At 31.3% G+C, this 23825-nt stretch overlaps 1 protein-coding gene across 1 annotated transcript in view; it reads left to right on the forward strand.

Annotated features, from left to right (window-relative positions):
* The window catches only part of LOC115879080 (protein singed wings 2), a 118373-nt gene that overhangs the window by 77096 nt on the left and 17452 nt on the right, over window positions 1-23825 (forward strand). The window contains exons 2-5 of the mRNA XM_030895725.1: window positions 3683-3950; window positions 7313-7466; window positions 12983-13122; window positions 20119-20336. Of these exons, the coding sequence (XP_030751585.1) occupies window positions 3683-3950; window positions 7313-7466; window positions 12983-13122; window positions 20119-20336 (780 nt within the window). The remainder of the gene's footprint in view (window positions 1-3682; window positions 3951-7312; window positions 7467-12982; window positions 13123-20118; window positions 20337-23825) is intronic.

The raw sequence follows: 23825 nt of genomic DNA on the forward strand, positions 1-23825 counted from the left end.
CGCGCGAGTAATATTCTCAAATGGACCTTACTACCACCTAGCCTTACCTTTAGGGCCACCTAAAGGTTGATTTCCATTCTTTCCACTTCCATTTCCATTCCATATCCGTTCCGTATTTTTTTTATGGTATTGACGTTATACGTAAGCTTCCGTTCTGTATCAGTTCCATACTTTTTAATGTAGAATTTATATCATTACGAAAATTTTATTTTAAAAATTTGTATTTTTTGAAAAAGGTAATAGATAATAAAGAGGTGAAAGAATAAATAAATATCAGCAAAATGTTCACAGAGCTGGTACAAATGAAAGAACTTAACAATGCTGTTTCCGATACGCTTCAGTCCGTCCGCCAAAAAAGTATGGAACGGAAGGGAAACGGAACGGAGAATGTGCATAGTCCTATTCATTTACATGATATAATATTTTACGTAAACGGAAGGGAAACGGAAAGGAGCTGATATGGAAGGTATAGTGAGAATCAACCTTAATTCCTACTACGTAATAACGTAATTATAAAGATCAAAATACAACTTATTTCTCTGAAATTATGATGAAAACGTTTTTATCGCGTTTACTATAATACTAAAACTTTTAGTATATTAAACTTAGGTCATAATTTGTGTACAAGAAGCTTAGCAGTAGTTCTGGCGCATAACAAACTATTTCTCAACTTATTAGGAAATAAATTGGCAAATTGCAATTTTACCAGAAAGTTGCTTGCATTTCAAAGTCTGTCGTTGTTTCCAGCAATTTATTAAAATTAGTTTGTACTTCAGTACAGATGGCATACAAATTTGATATTTATACGGAAGAAAGTATTTTAAAAACTAATTAATTAAAAAAATCGAATAGAAATTAGACTTTTTGTGAGTCACAAGAGTAAAATCATCCAGTGTAATCATCCTTGTATATCTATATTTCGTCCACGTCCCTCGCACTATACAGCGTGACTCTTAATTAAGTGCAAATACTTTCAGTGCTGGTAGATCTCGATAAAAGAAACAATTTATTTTTACTTTGAAAATTTCCAAAAAAAATGATTTTAGTATTGAAAATACTTCTGGCCGCGTTTATATGGGACCCATCTTTGAAAAAACGACATGCTAGAAGCAACATGGGTTCAATAACCTGCCTGTCAACACGTACTTAAGTTGATAGAGCCGGCGTCTAGGGCAAGGTCGAGTATGGACCGGCGGATAAAGAAAGCGATATTATTTTAAAAGAAAATATGTCAAGGCATGGGTTGTTAGGTACAGTTTGGCTATTTTAATCTAACTATTTCCGTATGAGAAACAAGGGGCAAATTATACGAGAAAGAGGAGAATCACATAAATAATAAATTTAGACTAATTACCATATTTTTTTCAACACGTATGCACAAAGGTTAAACGTCCGCCCTGCAATGTAGCCACAGTACAGCATTTACGTATACATAAAGTAAGGGATACATAGTGTGCCGTAGGATACACAGTGCTTGTTTTTTACGTTTAAACTCTGTGTGCTAGTAAACTTGTGCTAGATAAAACTACTTCTTATGATCGAATTTAGGAAATAATACAAGTTTTGATGCCTAACTTTTCGTTTTTTTTTAAGAAATATTTATTCAATGATACCGATTATATCTTTTTAGAACGAAAATTAGGAAGGCAAAACTTTGTATTTTCCAAAAGTATCTCGATCGTAAGTTCAAGAGAAGTATCCTTAAAATTGTTCCATTTTGTTTTGTATTAAATGTACCATTTTTCTTCCATAAAATGGATTAAGTGGTTAAAAAATAAAATTCTTATATTTCTTTATATCATGAAACGCAATAGCGCAAATAACACAATAATAATAATTATTTACACTGCAGAAACCAGAAGTAAGAAAACACTGTAAAAGAACAGAATTTGTATCAAAATGTATTAAAAATATAAGTACCTAGTATAACAACATACTAAAATAGTAAACACTGGTATATCGCCACGATTTGGTGGACCTCGTTTAGTCATTTTTTTCTCCTCTTTTCCCTCCAAGCAGTTGGTTTGTTAGCATACTCATTCAACGAGCACTCTGTTGGACTTTGTTGTATTTTATTTCCAGATTAACAATCTCACCCTTAAATTTTATATGAAACTGATTATTGAATATTAAACATATCTGTATATTGATCCATCAATAACTTACCGAATATCAGTGTAAGAAGTTCTTTGAAGTGTTTAAATCTTTCTTTCTCTGGTCCATTTAGATTTTTATTATTTCCAAATTAAAAAAAATATATTGCAGAGCCAACCTCTTTGTCATTATACGAGAATATTTGGAGTTTTCATTCATTGAAGTCAAAATTTCGTAAATTAGGTATCGAGTAAGGGAAGAGTCGTTGCTATAGTATTAATAATACTCTTAGGACGGTGTAACAAGGTAATTAAAAACTTGTGCTTACCTTAAAATCTCTTTTAAACTATACACAAACAGAACATTTATATAGAGCTTCCGAATGATAAAACAATAATGGCTGCTAACACATACCACTCCTAGAAAGGAGAAAGGATCTATGCTATCCTATATATGTATCTACGCTATCGCGCATGCGCACACCTTCATTTCATGCTAGAATGTAGACACAACAGTACACTATTACAAAGTGTCTATATAGATATTTATATTATGTGTATACGTCACATTTTTTACAAGGTGTGTACTATAGGCACAACTATGATACGAAGTATCACACATACATATGACTTATACATTGTATGTCTCATATACCGACGTCAGATTTCATCATTTTAATAATTATTAGTTCCGTTACAAAAAACTCTTTAGAATCTTGAGTATATCATAATCGGTATACAACTAGTAAACACTGTATCACACAGTTCTATCAATATAAACCTGCGTGTGTATCTCATATGTATATGTTAGAACTAGATGAACACTTAGGTTCACTTTAACATATTTTGTTTCTCATGTGTCTCCCCTTGTAGAAACGTAATTTCATCGTTAAAATTCCTTAGTAATATACGTCAGAATATATGCTAAACACATTATATATAATAAAAATATATTAAATTTATAGTTCATGTCTGGCAATTTTGCAATTTTATAGATAAACGTGGCAATGTCGATTTTTTTTTCTCGCATTCCTTCCGTAGCTTCAGATCCGCTGGTCAAACAGTACTATTGTATATTGAGAAGTAGCCTTATCTAGCAAGGTGCCCGGTGGCGTAGAGGTACAGTCTATCGTCTACCAATCTCAAGGTGTGGGTTCGATTCCCACACCCGGCATTTCATCAGCCGACTATTTTTATTAAAAAAATAAAAATAGTTTGGGTACCTAGGTCGACTCAGCCTTAAATGAGTACTTGGGATTCCCAATCCTGAGGTAATAATAGGCGGTTGAAGCGTAGTGCTAGCCACATTACCTTCCTTGTATACCGAACGGCTCTAGTATAGCAAGCTATACCTTGCTACACCCAATGCGTTAAACGCTATATACGGGAGCTCTATTATTATTATTACCCTTATCTACTTCCAATAAGTAAAACTTTACCTTTCAGTAGTATTTCAGCTTTTTATCTTCCCATTTTTTGCAAGTTTGATGATTAATTTGTAGAATCTTAACATCTTTCTTTCTTCGTTGCGGATTGATACCTAGATAGTGTGATCTATTTTAATTTCCATTATTTCAATTTTGTTTCAGAATACCTATTATTGGAACGTCATATATAAGAGAGGAACATTTGGAAAACTGCGTTCAAAACAACAATCACCTCCTATGTAAAAACGAATTTCCTACAAAAGCATATACAAATATCGATGTTTTAAAAATAACAGATAGTAGAATCGACAATCTGGACTTGAAGAACTGGCACAGATCATTCCAGAATTTAAGTAGTTTAACGGTTATCGGAAACAACCGTACTAAACTGAGAAGGATAGCGTTTCCCCGAGAAAAACTTGGTATAAAGGTAAGAAAAACTTAATATTAAAGTAACAGATAGTTTATCCTGTTAAACTAGAGTTTAAAACTACTATTAATTACAAATTTACAAAATGAAAAAATAAATAACGCATTTTTATTTAAAAAAAGTTAGTATCAAATCGAAGTATTTTTAACTAAAGTTATATACAGGGTGAGTTTTAAATAAGAGCAAATATTTTCGGGGCTGGCAAATCTCTATAAAACAAGCATGCATTTATTTTCTCTTTACCATTTCAACTGAGTTATTTTACATCTAGAATTAAAAAAAATACTTAAATTTTGAGAATCACTGAATCTTTTTTAGAGTTTCTTTCTTGTAACGAAGGGTTCAGGGGAAAAGTTGCGCCAATTTCTTAATTTTAGGATTTTATAACATTATAGTAGGTCTAACTGGTTTCTACCTTAGATTAAGAATAAGTTTTTACAAAATGTATAAACTTTGCGGGACAATAAGTTGTTAAATCCTATGATATATGCCTAGTACGGGAAGAACCTGATAACTACCAGCCGTGCTCTCTTGTAAAATTAGTGAAATGGCACTTACCATATGTTTTAACCCTGGACCTTCAAATTTAATCTACTACTATCTTGTTCTATTATCGAGATAATATGATTTTTAACTAAATATTAAACAAATTTTCATTTTTTTTAAGTTTACATTTTCAGATTTCTTTTTTCGGGAAAAAATCTCATTGACGTTTTTTTGGGGTTGAAGTGTATGTACTACCCTTAAAAATATAAGTAGGTAAAACGTCAGCTATTTAATAAGTATTTTAGTGTGTTGCGATTCATTTAGGTATTTACTTTTCTGTTGTGGTCCAACTTAAATTAAAAAATGTAAGAAGTTAGAAAATGTTAAAATTCTGCCCAAGCTAGTTGTCCGTAAATTGAAACTATATTTCATTTTTTTTTATTGTTTTTCAACTATTTGTATTATAAAAAATGTCTATACCTATGTGGCCGATTCATCTCTCCAAAAAAATCCTATATGGGCATTTCTCCACTGCACTGCAAGAAAATCTACAAAATAAAATAGTTATTTTTTGTAAACACTTCTGGGGCGTTAAACCCAAACGGACACTACTTGTCAGAAGTTATGTTTACAGTTATACAAATTTGTCTAACAAAGATAAAAATGCTTAACGTTTCGGAAAGTTTATCTCTTTCCGTCGTCGGAAGCAAAAAAAATACAAAGAATAAAGAAAAAAACTATTTAAAATATTTAAATTCAACTATTCGAGAACACTTTACTTTTTTAAAACAGATACGTCTACAAGAAACTGTCGACGTTATGTTAAAATGACATTATGATTATTATTATTTGTATTATACAGGGTGAGACTTAAATAAGTGCAAATATATAAGTCTCAAATAAGTGCAATATTTTTTGGGGTAGTATATTTCGACCCCAGAAACACGTTTATGAGGTTTTTTTGCAAATTTTTTTTTCCAAAATTTGGAATTTTTTGAAAAATATTTTAGAATTTTTTTTTAATTTTTAGTTAAAACACATAATATCTTCATAATATGGCAAGAAAACCTAGAAAAGATCCAGTGGTTCTCAATATTTAAGCCAGATATAATTTTTTTTAATTAATAATGTAAAATATCTCGGTTATTTTGGGCATTTGAAAAACGGTAAAGAGAAAATACAGGGTGGCCCATCGAAAACGTTCCGCAAGGCATAACGGCCAGGGTATTTTTGTTTCAAAAAATCCAAAAACACGTCAATTTTGTTTGTGAGGGGGACAACTTTTGCCCCAAAAATGATTGCAAAATCTTCAACCCTCTAAGCGGGGGAGCCATCTCCCAACTTTTTTCAAATAGTAAGGGGGGTCAAGTGGCACCGCAATGAAAAGAGCTTTCTATTCTCTATATTTCCCCGCTTCGCTTTTGAAAATCGGTCGAGTCACTGAGAAAATATGAAGGATTGAAATTTGAAAAGTTTATTTAAACATTTATCAGAGTAAATGATAAGGATAAATTCCTTCGACCAATTTGAGGGCTTTTTCTAATTATTTCTAGATGTTTACGCATTTTTTTTCACTTGCCACAAGGCTGAACGATCAGGTGCGGTAGTTGCTAGATAGCTGTTCTGTGACGTATGCGTTGAAGTTCTTCTCAATATCGTTAAACTGACCTATAATAGAATTTCCAAAAATACCAGCCCACACGTTCAATTTCTGAGGGTTTTGTGTGTGCACCTCGTGAAAAACCCTGGGCAGTACCGAAAACCCTCTGGGTTGCAGTACCTGGGCAACCCTCAGCCCAGTACCGACAGTTGTGCCGATTAACGACACCGTTCCAAAAGAAAGTACACGCATCCGAAAAAACACACATTAAATAGGAAATTATTATCATTCGCCACTCGTTCACTCATAGTTTCACAATATTGCAAGCGACGATCAAAATCGTCTTCGTTGAGTTCTTGTACCAACTGAATTTTGTACAGGTGGAACTTGTGTTTTTTAATATCCTTTGGACACTTATACGATTCAGGCCGGTCTCATTGGCTAATTTTCTTGTACTCAGCGTAGTATCCATGACAACTTGGCCCAATACGAATATCTCCATAGCTTCATTTACTACAGAATTTTCCTTCTGCCTCTTTTTATTCATAACGGAACCAGTTTTGCGAAATTTTTCTACTAACTCGTGAACAATTTTGCCATAACGGTGTTTGTCAGGATGGCGTTCATTGAATATCTGCGCAACCCACTTGCCACATTCATTATTTTTAAAATAAAGTTGGATTATTTCCACTTTTTGTGCAAGTGAGTACACCATAATTGTTAAAAAGTTTAACGATATTGAGAAGAACTTCAACGCATAAGTCACACTACCGCACCTGATCGTTCAACCTTGTGGTAAGTGAAAAAATGCCTAAATATCTAGAAATAATAAGAAAAAACAGTAAATTGGTCGAAGAATTTATCCTTATCATTTACTATGGTAAATGTTTAAATAAACTTTTCAAATTTCAATCCTTCATATTTTCTCAATGACTCGACCGATTTTCAAAAACGAAGCGGGAGTGTATAGAGAATAGAAAGCCCTTTTCACTGCGGTACCACTTGACCCCCCTTCCCATTTGAAAAAAATTGGGGGATGACACCCCCGCTTAGAGGGTTGAAGATTTTGCAATCATTTTTGGGGCAAAAGTTGTCCCCCTCACAAACAAAATTGACGTGTTTTTGGATTTTCTAAAAAAAAAATTACCCTGGCCGTTATGCCTTGCGGAACGTTTTCGATGGGCCACCCTGTATGTTTCTTTTATCGAGATCTACCAGACCTGAAAATATTTGCACTTATTTAAGACTCACACTGTATATTTTGATTTATTTTTAGATTTTGAAGTTAAATAATTTACAAATCACCAGTGTCTTCTTGGAAAACATTACCAATCACTTTATCGGTCTAGAAGTTCTGGATATTTCAAACAATTATATTGCCGATTTTCCAAAATTCAATTACAGCAGTTTAAAGGAGGTATACTTAAAAGGTAAATTATTAAATTATATTGGACTGAAGAAACTTGCTTATATTGAATAAAACTATTTTTTGGAATATAGAAAAAAAATGAGAAAATAGTTAACTAGTTTTGATCTTATTTTATTGTAAAACTACCTGTTTTCCACATTACAAAATTATATAAAGTATAGCCAACGAGACAGGAAAGATTTCGACAGATGACGTACAGAAAATGACAGAAAAAAATAATTAACCTGGGAATTAAAATGACAGACACAAATGTCATGGATAATTATCATGGATCTTTTCGTTGGATAGACTATACATTTTTTTTCGTATTTTTCCCAAATATAATAGTTTTTTTTAGTAGATTCATAATACATGCCCCCCCATTTTATTGATTATACAGGGTTATTCACCACATACGACACGGAGTATTGTAGTTAAACGACTAGATTTTTTACAAATTGTAAGTTTTGAGTTCGTTGAATGACTATTAGAGTTACAATTTAAACATATTTTTTACAAAATACAGAGTGTCCCAAATAAGTAAAAAATGTTATAGTTGTATTTTTTAAATTGAACACTCTGTATATTATTTTATTTTAGATTCTACGATTGAAATAAAGGTAAATTTGATTAAGGTTTATCACACTTAAGCCTTGCCGTTTTTGAAATATACTTAAGTTTGTGAAATTGTAGTAAACATTTTAAGGCTTCATTTCTCCAAGGGTATGGAAGTTTTTAATGCTAAATATTTACTGTAGTTTATTATTTATTGATCAGATATTGTGTTGTAATAATAAACACAATACTACCTTATACAGAGTGCCTAAAAATTTATTTTAAATAATCACTGGCTTTAAACTGCAATAACTTGTTTAATTTAAATGGGACACCCTGTATATTTTAGGAGATTACAGTTGAGGGTTGGAACCTTTGGTGTTTCACAGCAAAATAAAACACTAAATCACCACAATACACCAAAACACTTTTACTTCTAGACCGGACGCGCGTTTCGCTAACCATGTTAGCAGTTTATAATCATCTGCTGATGATGCTAACATGGTTAGCGAAACGCGCGTCCAGTGTAAAAGTAAAAGTGTTTTGGTGTATTGTGGTGATTTAGTGTTTTATTTTGCTATTTTAGGAGAATTAGATGCACAATTTAATTGTCTATCAAATTGTATTATACCATTTTTTACCTATCTCTTCAAGTTTTTGTAGAAAATGCATTTTCTTATAATTTAGACCTCATTTATCAATTTACCCATGATATTTTACTATAACATATTGACATTTTAGATTATTTTTAAAGATGTAACAAATTTTCAAAGAGTAACAGATACTAATATTGTCGATATAATTCGCTTATTTCATTAAAAAATCTGTTTAAATATTTGTTAAAGCGGACCAGTTAATATGATTCTAATAGTATTTAAACTACTCTAGGATCGACGAAAAATTTACGTGAAAGTACAATATTTAGTTTTAAAAACTTAAATGCGCCTGGAGAACTGAAGCATTAAAATTGGTGCTGTTTTGTATTTTTGACAAAAACGTAAATATTTCAAAAACGGTAAGATTAAAATGCGGTACATAAATCTTTATCAAATTTACCTTTATTATAATCCTAGAAACTAAAAATGTAATAATATACAGGGTGTTCCACTTAAAAAAATACCACGTTGATATTTTTGTTTATTTGGGACACTCTATATTTTGTAAAAATATTTTTAAATTGTAGCTCTAATAGTCCTTCAACGAATCCAAAACTTACAATTGCAAAAATCTAATCATTTAGCTACAATACTCCGTGACGTATGTGGTGAATAACCCTGTATATAAATAAAATTATGTCTTAAATGTCGAAAAAATATTTTTTTTTCTTAAAAGAATATAAATACCTAATACCGTATGATCGAAACAAAACGGCGTCAGCGATAGCTATGAAATAAAGATCGCTGTCATTTTATATGTAAAATTATATGTAAATCTCATCGATCGTCATTTCCCAGCCAACTGGACGTCGTCTTTTTTTCGATCATACGGTACTTGCTAATATTTAAAATATAAAAATTATATTATTAAACTATTATGAAAATAATAAAATTTAATCAAGACAAAGTTAGATTATATTAAATTTTAGGTATTATTATTATATTAAATTGTTAACTTACGGAATTATTGGTAACATTAGAATTTAATTATCCTGGGTGATAATTGAAATCAAATAAGTATATGTTATTAAATTATCGTTTATTGGTTGTTTTGATATAATTCCGTGCATTTTGTGTATTTATGTGTGTTAATGCTTAATTAAAATATAATACCAAACACAATCCCTACAAAAGAAGAGATTTAACCGTAGCTGTTTAATATACAGGGTGGTCCGAACTGTATTCCGGAAACTTCGACAGCATATTCCTGCAGATAAAAAATAAGTAAAAAAGTTCGTATAAATGTATATCCTAAAATGCTTAGTTTCGGAGATACAGCGTGTAGAAGTTTCATTTTTATTTCAATTTTTTCCAAATAATTTCTGAAGTAACGTCAATATTTGGATGAAAATTGGTGTTTGGGAGTTTTTTGACATGAGAAATTTGATTTTGATGTCAATAAGACTCCTATTTGTAGGGGGCGCGAACGCATGTGTTTAACTGTTTTAAAGAGTAATAATTTTTGGTTCGTACAGTTTTATACAGAACTAATATAACGTTTAACGCCTTGGGAGTATATCTATCAGTACAACTCAGTCAGTACAGCTTGCCATACTAGAGCCGTTCGGTATACAAGGACGGTAATGTGGCAAGCACTACGCTTCAAGCGCCTATTATTACCTCAGGATTGTGAATCCCAAGTACTCATTTAAGGCTGAGTCGACCTAAGTACCCAACATGTACCCAAACTATTTTTATTTTAATAAAAATAGTCGGCTGATAAAATGCCGTGTGTGGGATTCGAACCCACTACCTTGAGATTGGTAGACGAGAGTCTGTACCTCTACGCCATTGCCACCGGGCACCTGTTTATACAGAACAGAACTACTGAGTGAAAAAAATATGAGTTTAAAAAAAGAGTGAAAAAATATACATTTCCGTGACTTTTTACGTAAAAAATGCCTCTTGAAGATACTTCTCAACCGTTCTCAAAATATTTAAAATGGAAATAGTCAATACATGCCATTATTGACAAAAAATAAAAACGTTGAATAGATAGTTATTTGACTGAAATAAAATAAATTTGGGAAATTTTTATTTTTTTATATTAATCATAAATGTTTCTGCGAAAAAATGATAAAACAGTTTCTGTTGAATTTTGGCACAAAAACATTTAAAATTTATGATTTCAGTCTAATAACTATTTAGTCAACATGTTTAATTTATGTCAATGATGCCTGATGGTATTCATAATTTCGATTCCAAATATCTTCAGAACCATTACTCGTAGCGATTTTTTACCAAGAGACATTTTTAGCGCAAAAAACGTCGTAAATGTATCTTTTTTTACTCTGTAGTTTTATACAAGTATGGACGAAAAGTTATTACTCTTCAAACCAGTAAAAAAAATGTAGGAGGCTCTCTCTACAAGTAGGAGTCATATTGATATCAAGAACAATTTTCTCATGTCAAAAAACTCCCAGACACCAATTTTTATCCAAATATTGACGTTACTTTAGAAATGATTTGGAAGAAATCAAAATAAAAATGAAACTTCTACACCCTGTATCGAAAACTGGTTCACCCGAAACTAATCCGGAATACAATTCGGACCACCGTGTATATTAATTATCTTGCAAATGGGGGGAAATAGCTAGATATTCTGTGATAATATGCTTTATCTATGTTATATTGATTTCAAAACTGAATTTCAAAATGATTTTATTTTTCTCGTCTTAGCTTATTTGTTAGTTTTCAATGAAATTTCGACATTGTTCCAATTTATTTTGTTTCAATTTATTTTGTTATTATAACGTTCCTTGAGTATGTTAAGTACAGGGTGTCCCACTAAGAATAGCTCTCGGCTCTAGCTCGGAAAGTATTAGCCGTAGGGCCTACGGAAAATAAGAAAATAGAATTTTTACAGAATTTTGCCAAGATAATGGGTACTATAAATAATAGCTTCACAATTTTCAGTAAATTTTGGATTTTTTTGTTAGAATCATTTTCCCCTATCTGCTAAAATAAAGTGGTAGGGGGAGGTTAGATCTATCTTTATTTAAATGTTAATAACTCCGGACTCGATGATCAGAATCCAACAAACGAGGACTCATTTAAAAGAGCGTTTCTTACTCTATATTATACGATAAAAATAATAATATTAAGGTTTTGAATGTAGACACTAGGGGGCGCTTTCTTACAATTTAACAAACATAGCGCGTTTTTTTCAAAAAAAAATACAATAGTATATGTAATTTTAGCTAATAATAAAGAGTAGTAAAAACTTAAAAAGTCAGCGAAAACCGCATCTTAATGTCTTCTTTCAAACCGAAAATATTAGCAAAATTATAATAAATACCAAAAAATAAGCCCTTATAATTACCTTATTTTTACAACACGGTATCAGGTGGTATCAGTAGCTCTCTTGATTATGCCCATTCTAACAAAAAAATAAGATAGAAACAGTTAGTTTATTTTAAAATCGACGAAATACCAGAATACCATAATACAAGATGTATTAATATCTAATAATTAAGATATTAATAACAGTGAACAAGAAACGATGATGCAGTGAAGTCATGGTGGAATTTGGAAAAAAATTGCTTTTGACGTAATAGTATAAACGTCAAATTGTTATTAGATCAACATTTTGATAGTCTTTTATCTTTTGATTGCTTTTTCAAAATGTCAACAACTTCAACTACTTCAAATAATAAAGGCATTTTGAAAAAGCAATTGAAAGATAAAAAACGCTGCTAAGACTATCAAAATGTTGATACTATCGTATTTAACTTTTTTGAAAAAACGCGTTATGTTTGTTAAATTGTAAGAAAGTGCCACCTAACGTCTACGTTCAAAACCTTATTATTACTATTTTTATGGTATAATATAGAGTCTCTCTCTCTCTCTCTGTCTTTATTCCTACAAGAGGAATGTAGTGGTCAGAAATAATAATATAGAGTAAGAAACACTCTTTTAAACGAGCCCTCGTTTGTTGGATTCTGATCATCCAGTCCGGAGTTATTAACATTTATATAAAGATAGATCTAACCTTCCCCCACCACTTTATTTTAGCAGATAGGGGAAAATGGTTCTAACCAAAAAAATCCAAAATTTACTGAAGATTATGAAGCTATTATTTATAGTACCCATTATATAGGCAAAATTCTGTAAATATTCTATTTTCTTATTTTCCATAGCAGTTGTGCCCTCTAGCGGCCGTTTTACAAACTTGAAAATAATTTCCAGCAATTTCTCATAGCCCCTTTAGTTATAAATGTTTTTTCCGCAAGCTCTACGACTTTCCGAGATACAGCCGAGAGCTATTCTTAGTGGGACACCCTGTACATGTATATTCAGCTATGAGTATCAGATATTTACATTTTAGGTAATAAATGGAATTGTTCGAAAAGCTTAGAATGGATATTGGATTTAGATCTATCAGTGTTCCGAGATTTGCCGGAGTTAAAATGTTTTCGAATGCCACATAATAACAAACCACTCTTGGCTATCGCCCAATTCAGAAAGGTAAGATAGAAAACATTTTTGTTACTGCTAGATATGTATGTTATTTCAATTTAGCTCTATTCTATGGATTATATTATTTGTTTTCTTTTACCCCTTTAGTTTTCTTTTTCGAAAGTTACATTTCAAAACTTATTTTTCAAAAGCTGTTTTTTTATTAATATAATAGACTGTTATAAATAACAGCTTAAAATAGCAGGTTTATGTTAATCATTGATTTTATTTATAAACAGTCAACATATGTATATACAGGGTCAGGTAAAACAGTGCTTCGGGCATCTGTAGCTCCTATAATAAACAACTTAGACATTTTGTATTAGTTAAAACCTAAGCTATGTATTCGGTGTACTTCAGAAAAATGCGTTTGCTTCTACAGGGTGGCCCAAAATGTGTGAGTGGATTGGGATGATTTTTTAAATGGTATACCCTGTATATTATTGCTTTTTTATCTTCCTTTCCTGATCACTTTACATAATCCTAAGATATTATTAAATATATGTTGATAATTTCAGAGATATTAATAAATAAAAACATATTTTTTATATAATCTATACTAATATATATAAAATCCTTAAGTGACTGACACACTGATTAATCACGATTCTGCTCAAACCACTCAACGTAAGAAGTTCAATTTTGGCATACAGGTTGATTCTAGGGTGTAGAGGTTCGATGAGAAGGGATTTTTCGAAATTCCAGTTCCAAGAGGGTGAAACCGCCCCTCAAATAATACAACATTTTTTATTTAAAAAACGGTTTTCGAAAAAACGCTTAAACGCGTATATTTTATTTTGTTTTTTTACATATTTTAAGATTTTTTAAAAATGTATACAGGGTGTTTCGAAAAATCTGGTCATTGATTAATCACGATCCTGCTTAAAGCGCTTGACGTACAAAGCTGATTTTTGGAAAACGGATTGACTTTAGGGTGTACAGGTTCGATAAGAAGGGATTTTTCGAAACTCGAATTCTAAGGGGGTAAAACCACCCCACAAATATTAGAATATTTTTTATTTAAAAACCAGTGAGTTTTTCGGAAAAACTCTTAAACACGTATATTTTATTCTGTTGTTTTACGTATTTTAAGATTTTTTAAAAATGTATACATGGTGTTCCATAAAATATGACCACTGAGTAATCACGATTCTGCTTAAACTGCTTGACGTTTAAAGCTGATTTTTGGTAAACGGATTGACTGTGGGGTGTAGAGGTTCGATAAGGAGGGGTTTCTCGAATCTCAAATTCCAAAAAGGTGAAAACGCCCCACAAATATTACAATATTTATTATTTAAAAAACGGTTAGTCTTTCGGGAAAACGCTTGTACAAGCATAATTTATTTGCTTTTTTTACATATTTTGAATTTTTTTTTAAAAATGATACAGGGTGTTCGAAAAAGTTGGGTAATTTCTTAACCACGATTCTGCTTAAACTGCTTGACGTAAAAAGCTTATTTTTGGCAGACGGATTTTTCAAAAGTCAAATTCCAACGAGATGAAACTACCCCTGAAATATTACCAAGTTATACAGGGTCCGGCAATAGTGCGTGTGGCATCTGTAGCTCCTAGAATAAAAAACTTGGGAATTTTGTTTAAGTGCATACCTAAAGTATGTACTAGGATGTATTTCAGAAAAATATTTTAACTTCTATAGGGTGGCTCAAAAAAGTGTGAGTGGATCTGGATGATTTTTTTTAAATGAAAACCAAAAATGCAATAATATACAGGGTGTTCCATTTAAAAAAAATCATCCAGATCCACTCACACTTTTTTGAGCCACCCTATAGAAGTTAAAATATTTTCCGAAAATACATACTGGTACATACTTTAGGTACATACTTAAACAAAATTCTCAAATTTTTTATTCTAGGAGCTACAGATGACCGACGCACTATTGCCGTAGGTACCCTGTATAATAATATCGCCATATTGTTTTTTCTCATGCTGACATAAATGTGAGAGATTTTATCCAGTTTGTATGTTAATGGAAATTCTTGCTTTACTTTATCATCACCATTACAAATGATTAATTCGCCGCGAACGAAGTCGCTGGTACACGCTAGTATATTATAATATAATAAATATAAATTTTTATATAATATGTTATAAATAATAGTATTATAATAATTTCTTCCCCTCTTTACTTTTTAATATTGTAAATCTGAAAAACTTAAAAAATAACAATTAAAGCAACTAAGCCTTTATATCTAATGAGTCTTCAATAATTATATAATTGCTAGTTTAGTCTATTGTTGTTGGCTATTTCGTTATTTGCAGTTTATTTCTCTATCCACTTATTTATAACAAAATAAAACACTAATTCACCACAATACACCAAAACACTTTAATGTTACACTGGACGGGCGTTTTGCTATAACCAAGTTAGCATCATCAGCAGATAATTAAAACTAAGTATTCGGTTAAACTTTCTTTGTCATTTAAATTAAGTCTATTTCTGATCTAATTTTTGCTCGAATTTTCGTTACAAGATATTATATTATATTAATTTTTAATAGAAAATCTAACTTTTTTGCACTACCTTTTTCATATATTATACCCCTATAAATTCGTGTACCTCTCTTTCAGAACAAACTTGAAAAAAGTTTGCGCTACTAGGCAACTTTGATATAATCCTTTGAAAATCTAATACTTTGATGTATATTTAAAATTTAACTTTATATTCAGAAATGTGAAATTGTTCAAGAGGAAGGGGTGGTCTAATTGAACGACATATTCAAAGAATTACTTAAGAAGTTAATTAATACACAAAGTTATTGATGAAATATTTAGTCCGAGCTATCTTTTATTACAAATACCGTATGATCGAAAAAAAAACGGCGTTATAGATGGCTTGGGAATCTATACTAATATATAAGATCCTTAAGTGACTGACTCACTTATTAATCACGCGATCCTGCTCAAACCACTCAACGTCGGACGCTCAATTTTGGCATACAGGTTGATTCTAGGGTGTAGAGGTTCGATAAGGAGGGATTTTTTGAAATTCCAGTTCTAAGGGGGTGAAACCACCCCTCAAATATTAGAATATTTTTTTATTTAAAAACCGGTGAGTTTTTCGAAAAAACTCTTAAACACGTCTATTTCATTTTGTTGTTTTACATAGTTTAAGATTTTTGAAAAATGTATACAGGGTGTTTCATAAAATATGACCATTGAGTAATCACGATTCTGCTTAAACTGCTTGACGTTTAAAGCTGATTTTTGGCAAAGGGATTGACTGTGGGGTGTAGAGGTTCGATAAGGAGGGGTTTCTCGAATCTCAAATTCCAAGAGGGTGAAAACGCCCCTGAAATATTACAATATTTGTTATTTAAAAAACGGTTAGTCTTTCGGGAAAACGCTTGGACATGCATAATTTATTTTGTTTTTTACATATTTGGAAATTTTTTAAAAAATCATACACGATTACCACGATTCTGCTTAAACTGCTTGACGTAAAAAGCCTATTTTTGGCAAACGGATTTTTCGAAAGTCAAATTCCAACGAGATGAAACTACCCCTCAAATATTACCAAGTTATAATAATATCGCCATATTGTTTTTTTTCTCATGCTGACATAAATGTGAGAAAATTTTATCCAGTTTGTATGTTAATGGAAATTCTTGCTTTGCTGCACCATTTCAAATGATTAATTCGACGCGAACGAAGTCGCGGGTACACGCTATTGATAATAATAAAATGTTTTTATTTTCAACTCGGCGGAGTTTAGCATAGCTGTTAGCTTAACCGAGCATACAGGGTATACCGAGTATACAATGTCAATCGATAATAATTTTGGCGAGGTCACTCTCTTGATATCATTTACCATAAATTGACATAAAACTTGTCAAAAGTTAAATCTAATTATAGAAATATTAAAAAAGTATAAACAAATATATTTCCAAAACATTATTTTTTGTCGAATTTTAACCATTTACACCATTTAAAAATAATTTTTACTCAACCTACAACCATTGCATCGTAAGGCTGAGTATGGCGTTATTAAAAAATAGAGAAGATGACAGACCAAGTAAATCACGTCTAAGGCTTGACTTCGCCAAAATTATTATCGGTTGTCATTCCCAACCGTCTTTGTCTTCCGTTTTTTCGATTATACACTATTTAATAAAATAGGACATACATAGTAATTTACTTTTTATGTATTTTTCTAACATGATCGACAATATTGGAAACAATAATGGACAATTTTTACAATTATTGATAACAGATTTACTAATCTGAACTTTACAATAAAACTACAACTATTCTAAATAGTTATTGGTTATTTTTAGTAATATAACCCTAATTTGTTAAGTAATTCAACCTAAGGAAAGCATAATAAACGTACCTAAAGTATTATAGATAATAATTTAAAAATATTAAATTTAATATAATATTGACACTAGGAACTTTTGCACAAAATTAGTGATTTTCCCCATCTCTAGGATATATGAATAAAGCTCTGCTAAAATTAGTAAATAAAAATTACGTCGTGCACAGAGGCGGATTGCATACCAAAATAATAAAGCAGGCCATACAACTTCAAAATTTTATAAAGGGAAAGAAACCAGTGTAAATGACGTTCGTAAATTACTTTTTCAGTCGATATCCTTTGACAATAAGAGTAATGTTAAATCATACACAGTGCGTTTATTTAAAAACTAGCGTGTACCAGCGACTTCGTTAGCGTCGAATTAATCATTTGTAATGGTGATGATAAAGCAAAGCAAGAATTTCCATTAACATACAAACTGGATAAAGTTTTCTCACATTTATGTCAGCATGCGAAAAAACAATATGGTGATATTATTATATAACTTGGTAATATTTGAGGGGTAGTTTCATCTCGTTGGAATTTGACTTGCGAAAACTCCGTTTGTCAAAAATAAGCTTTTTACGTAAAGCAGTTTAAGCAGAAAAAATCGTGGTTAAGAAATTAACCAACTTTTTGGAACACCCTGTATGATTTGTTAAAAAATTTCAAAATATGTAAAAAACCTAATAAATAATGCTTGTCCAAGCGTTTTCCCGAAAGACTAACCGTTTTTTAAATAACAAATATTGTAATATTTCAGGGGCGTTTCCACCCTCTTGGAATTTGAGATTCGAGAATTCCCCTCCTTATCGAACCTCTACACCCCACAATCAATCCGTTTGCCAAATATCAGCTTTAAACGTCAAGCAGTTTAAGCAGAATCGTGATTACTCAGTGGTCATATTTTATGAAACACCCTGTATAAATTTATAAAAAATCTTAGAATATATAAAACAACAAAATAAAATATACGTGTTTAAGAGTTTTTCCGAAAAACGCACCGGTTTTTAAATAAAAAATATTTTAGTATTTGAGGGATAGTTTCACCCCCTTAGAATTCGAATTTCGAAAAATCCTTTCTTATCGAACCTCTACACCCTAAAGTCAATCTGTTTTCCAAAAATCAGCTTTTTACGTCAAGCGCTTTAAGCAGGATCGCGATTAATCAATGACCAGATTTCTCGAAACACCCTGTATACATTTTTAAAAAATCTTAAAATATGTAAAAAACAAAATAAAATATACGTGTTTAAGCGTTTTTTCGGAAACTTGACCGTTTTTTAAATAAAAAATATTGTAATATTTGAGGGGTGGTTTCACCCCCTTGGAAATGGGATTTCGAAAAATTCCTTCTTATCGAACCTCTACACCCTAGAATCCACCTATATGCCAAAATTGAGCTTCTTACGTTCAGTGGTTTGAGCAGGATCGTGATTAATCAGTATGTCAGCCACTTAACGATTTTATATATTAGTATAGATAACCATTATTATTATTACTTTGCCAACAAATAGAATTAGTTCTAAAAACTACCACACTTAAAAACGAAAAACATAATTAAAACGCCCGAAATTCGGATGCATGAAAACTGAACTTAAACGTTTTGATATTTTGACGTAACCGATTTACCTCTGTTTGTTTCCTAGCCTACTACTATAATTTTTAGACTATATATATAATCCTAAGCGGCAGCCTAACATGATTTGTTCTCTTAATATCTGCGGTTAGAGAGAAGATAGAAAGTTGCGGTTTGCGCTGATATTTTGCAAATTTTGTGCTCTATTTAACTGTGCAAAGAGAAATATAGCCTCCTATTTAATTTTTTTACGCAAAAGCGCAATATCTGTTATGATGTCAAACAGCGCCCTCTAGCTACCACGAAAAGAATTGTGGAAACAAAATTTATACTGGAGAAATATAGTATTTATACTGGAGAGAAATGTATACTCATTAAGGAGGAAAAGCTCTTTTAAACGAGCCCTAGTTTGTTTAAATCGCTTAACCTAAACCAGAGTTATCCTTATTTTAATAAAAGCAAGTTTAACCTTCCCCCACTACTTTATTTTATGAGATAGAGCAAAATACTCTAGATAAAAAAAAATACAAATTTCTCGATGATTACAATAGTAATATTTAAAATACTTCTTCACCTGCATATTTTTGAGAAAAACCCTGTTTTCTGATTGGCTATGAGAGAAACGCCCTCTAGCGGGCATTTTTCGAACTTGAAAATAATTTCCAGCGATTTCTCTTGGTCGATTTGCTTATTAGAATCTTTTTCCCAAAGTTATACGATAAGTAGTTTCTGCGTCCATTCTTAGTTGGCCACCCGGTACATGTTTTATGTAACACAGTCATTTTCTTTGTGTAAATAACTTTCTTATCGCTTGTTTTTTTGCCCATGGTCTTCCTGCGATTTGATGTTTGTACCATTTGAAAAAACCGCATTCTAAGTGGTGAATCGATTTTCACCCTTGATTTTAAATTTAAATACTCGTTCAAACGAACGATTTGTTCAATCTTTGTAACTACCGCTACTCACCGTCTCCTTGCCGAATTGGGAAGCAGCAAACAGCAAAAACTTTTTAGATTTAAAAGCATATGTTTTCTCCGCATCAGCCTACAAAACTGCCGCGTTTTAACTGCCCGTTTAGAATTATCCTAAATTAATGAAATTTAATTTTCAGATTACCGCCGAAACATGTACGCCAAACTGTTCCTGTCATTTGGAGAAGTGCGTAACATACATGAACACGGACGTCCTAGAACCGATCATAGAGGTGAACTGTTCTTTCAGAGGATTCCGGACATTGCCCGATACTTTTCCGGTTAAAACGAAGACTATACGCTTGGAAGGAAACGAAATTTCTGACTTAAGCGCTTTAAGAACCAATCTTAGATACAGGCAAGTTAAACACAGACACAATGAGGGCATCCCAAGTAGCAAAAAGAAATTCTAAAAGGATTGAATTATTTTGTAACAGTCGAATAGCGTTGTCTTAAGGACTGCTTGATTTTATTAAGCGTTTGATTTCGACCATTCTGTTTTTTAATAAAAGTTGTCATATTAAACTATTTTCTAGTAGTTTTTACAACGTATCCTATAACGCATTAAACGATAATTTCTTTTAGTATGATATAACACTTAATAAGACAATGCTATATGATAACAAATATATTATTTTATTAGACTCTTATACCCACCATGTAAGAGTTCTATAATATTCATATAACCAGTAGTCAGAAGATCATATAATAGTTACTTAAACTTGTCTTATTAAAGTTGTATTACGTTATATGATAGAATGTTTTATTGCGTTAAACTACGGTGCTGTATACAGCACCAGTGATATAGCCGTATATGATAAAATTGTTATTAACAAAATAAATTCGCTGTAATATCTGCATTATGAAACTGGTAATGTATAATATAACCTCATTTTAAATTAAATGGTATACCTAGTTATTTATTTTGTTATTGTTGTTGTTGCAAAAGTAATATCTACGTACGAGTATCTACGTACGAGTATAATCAATCACAGCTATTATGAATTCTGGACAAAGTTGGAAAAAAGTTAAGAAACGCAGTGGTAGTTATAAAGAGCATGTAAGAAAAAACTCCTCGAAATTACGGCAAATAATCCCGAGAATTCCCTGGGTTCTCAAAAGCCAAAATCTCTCGGGTTGTCTGCCTTCTTCAAAGCATTGTTGCCACGTTGATGTAAAAGTTTTACTGTAGTAATGTTTGAATTGTTTTATTGTTGTTTTTCCAAGTCCTTAGGATGCCGCTCACTCGTCGAGCACGCATGAAACGCATTGCGTGATGAATCCATGAAAATCTGATCATGTTTGTTAGTTTAAATACTAATCAAATGAGATTTGGCAACATCTATTTGTCACAAATCTCAATATGTCCAAAATAGTTCTATAGTGCCTGGAAATTCTGCGTAATGATAGATATTTATCCTATACCGTTTTATTTTACAACGAAGACTCATTTAAGGGATTCATTTATAATAAAATGGTTGCATTATAATTCGCCATGTTTAAGGCAGAATTTTTGTATGGCCTATGGCCGCTATTATATGAAGCAAAGTTAAAAACATCAAAATAAATTGTAAAATGTTATTTTTGAGAACTATTTTGTGATAAGATTCCCACATACAGTAATAAAGTGTTTAATTAAATTAAAAACAAGAATTTTTGAAAATTTTATTTTATTTTATTGTTTAAATTTATATGTAAACCTTAATCGAAATTAAAGCGCTTTAATTTTTTGCCAAATACATACCTATAATCTACCAGTAAAATTTTCGGCGCAACAAAAATTGTCCCTACTTTTCAAACCCTATTAATGAATTTTTATATTACGTATTTGTTGTACCTTCTGGCTCTACCCGCCATTTTCATTGTCGAGTAAAGTCTCCTTTTTAACAATCCACATCCCCTAGATTCATTTTACGACACGCTTAAAATATAATTTGCTCCTAATATTCTTCGGTAAAAAATAAAATACTCTTGTACCTCGCTAAATGATCAAATGTTTTTATTGTTCTGTTTCTTAGATGTGACCACGTAATACACAATAAAACTAGTTTTATAATAGTCATATAACGCTGTGTAAAATAGTTGCATAAGAGTTGTATACCCTTTTTATAGAACTTCTATACTACTAAACGGTTGTATAAAAATGGGCCTTTTTTGGTTGTAAAGCTATCATATTACGGTCATATAGCACGTTATATGAATTGAGGTATCCTATAAAAATTATCACATAGCTGTTTATACAGCCTTTATAAAATAAAATTTGCTACTTGGGATGTTTGGTTGGTTCCTTAAAAAACACCACATTTATTAAGCTACCTGCATATTTTTACATGTAAGTTTATGTCTATCTATCAGACAAATGGAATAAATTCAGTAATAAGTAAATAGGAGCATGTTTGAAAAAAAGGCTAGGGTACGTCGATTGGTATTTTAAGTTGCGGTTTTTTTCCTGTAAATTTTTTTTACAAGGTGTGTCATGTAACAATACGTATGTGACAAGTACCAACTTTATTATTTTAAATAAACACACTATACAGGGTGTTACAAATTCGAGGTACGAGCATTGGTATCCCGGTAACCGTAATAGATACGAACATGGTTAAATTGGGGCAAAGTTGCGCTTTGGGATGTTCACCAAGATGCCATTAAAAAAGTTTTAAAAATTTCAAGGATTGCTGAGTTTTTTGGAAAAAACTGATTTTTTGGAAAATGAATTTTATTTTCTCCTGTCGTTACTTTTGAGAAAATCAAAAAACTGATGGCACATTCTCATAGCCACTTTGTTAGGGAGTATCTGAGAGTATTTTTAGATTTTTAAATTAGCTGATAATTTGTGAGATACAGAGGCCAACTTAATTTTTTTAAATACGGACCTGCATTTTAGGAACTTTAGTTTCGGAGATATAAATTTAAAGGGACCTTTTTAAAAAAATTAATTTTATTTTTCAGAAACTATTTGAGACAGAGTTTACCAAAAATGCTTTTTATATCTACTAGTGGGTAAATGAATTTGTCGAGGAATTTGTAGATATATTACGACTTTTCTTGGAACTTTAGTTTCGGAGATATAAATTTAATCGGACCTTTTTAAGAAAATTAATTTTATTTTTCAGAAACTATTTCAGACAGACAAACTATTGATCAGATAGCCCTTATAAATTAGCTATGAGAATGTGCAATTAGTTAGTTGATTTTCTTAAAAGTAAGGACAGGAAAAAATAAAATTCATTTTCAAAAAAATTCGTTTTTCCAAAAAACTCAGCAATCCTTGAAATTATTAAAACTTTTTTGATGGCATCTTGATGAGCATCCCAAAGCGCAACTTTGCCCCAATTTAACCATGGTTTGTATCTATTACGGTTACCGAGTTACCAATGCTCGTACCTCGAATTTGTAGCATCCTGTATACCAGTCAATTTTTGGATTCTTCGGAAATTTTAGTGTTCTAATATTCTAATTTCATGTACTGTTCCCTATTGTCAGTTTTATAGTCGTGTGGCTTTTGTTAACTGCTTGTCAGAAAAATAGTTAACAGAAATTATTTAAATTAAGTAATAAACTAATCGAGTACAAGCCAGTATATACAGGGTGTTTCAAAAAACATGTGCCATCTCTCGTGGGGAGATTTTTGACGAAAAAATAAAATTTATTTTTCATGTCAACATAGGTCCGATTCTGCTTTGTTTCGTAGCTACAGGGTGTTAAAGTCTTAATATTTCTTCGATTTATTTTAACTTTCGTCAAAGTACTTTTAGCGTTTCTAATGAAATTTTGAGGATAAAAGTTACTATAAATGCGACATATTTTAAAGCTAAAAAACTGTTGACATATTCACCAGGGACGTACA

The sequence above is a fragment of the Sitophilus oryzae genome, unplaced genomic scaffold, assembly GCF_002938485.1.
Source record: "Sitophilus oryzae breed Bouriz unplaced genomic scaffold, Soryzae_2.0 scaffold_1576_pilon_pilon, whole genome shotgun sequence".
NCBI classification, from domain to species: Eukaryota; Metazoa; Arthropoda; class Insecta; order Coleoptera; family Curculionidae; genus Sitophilus; species Sitophilus oryzae.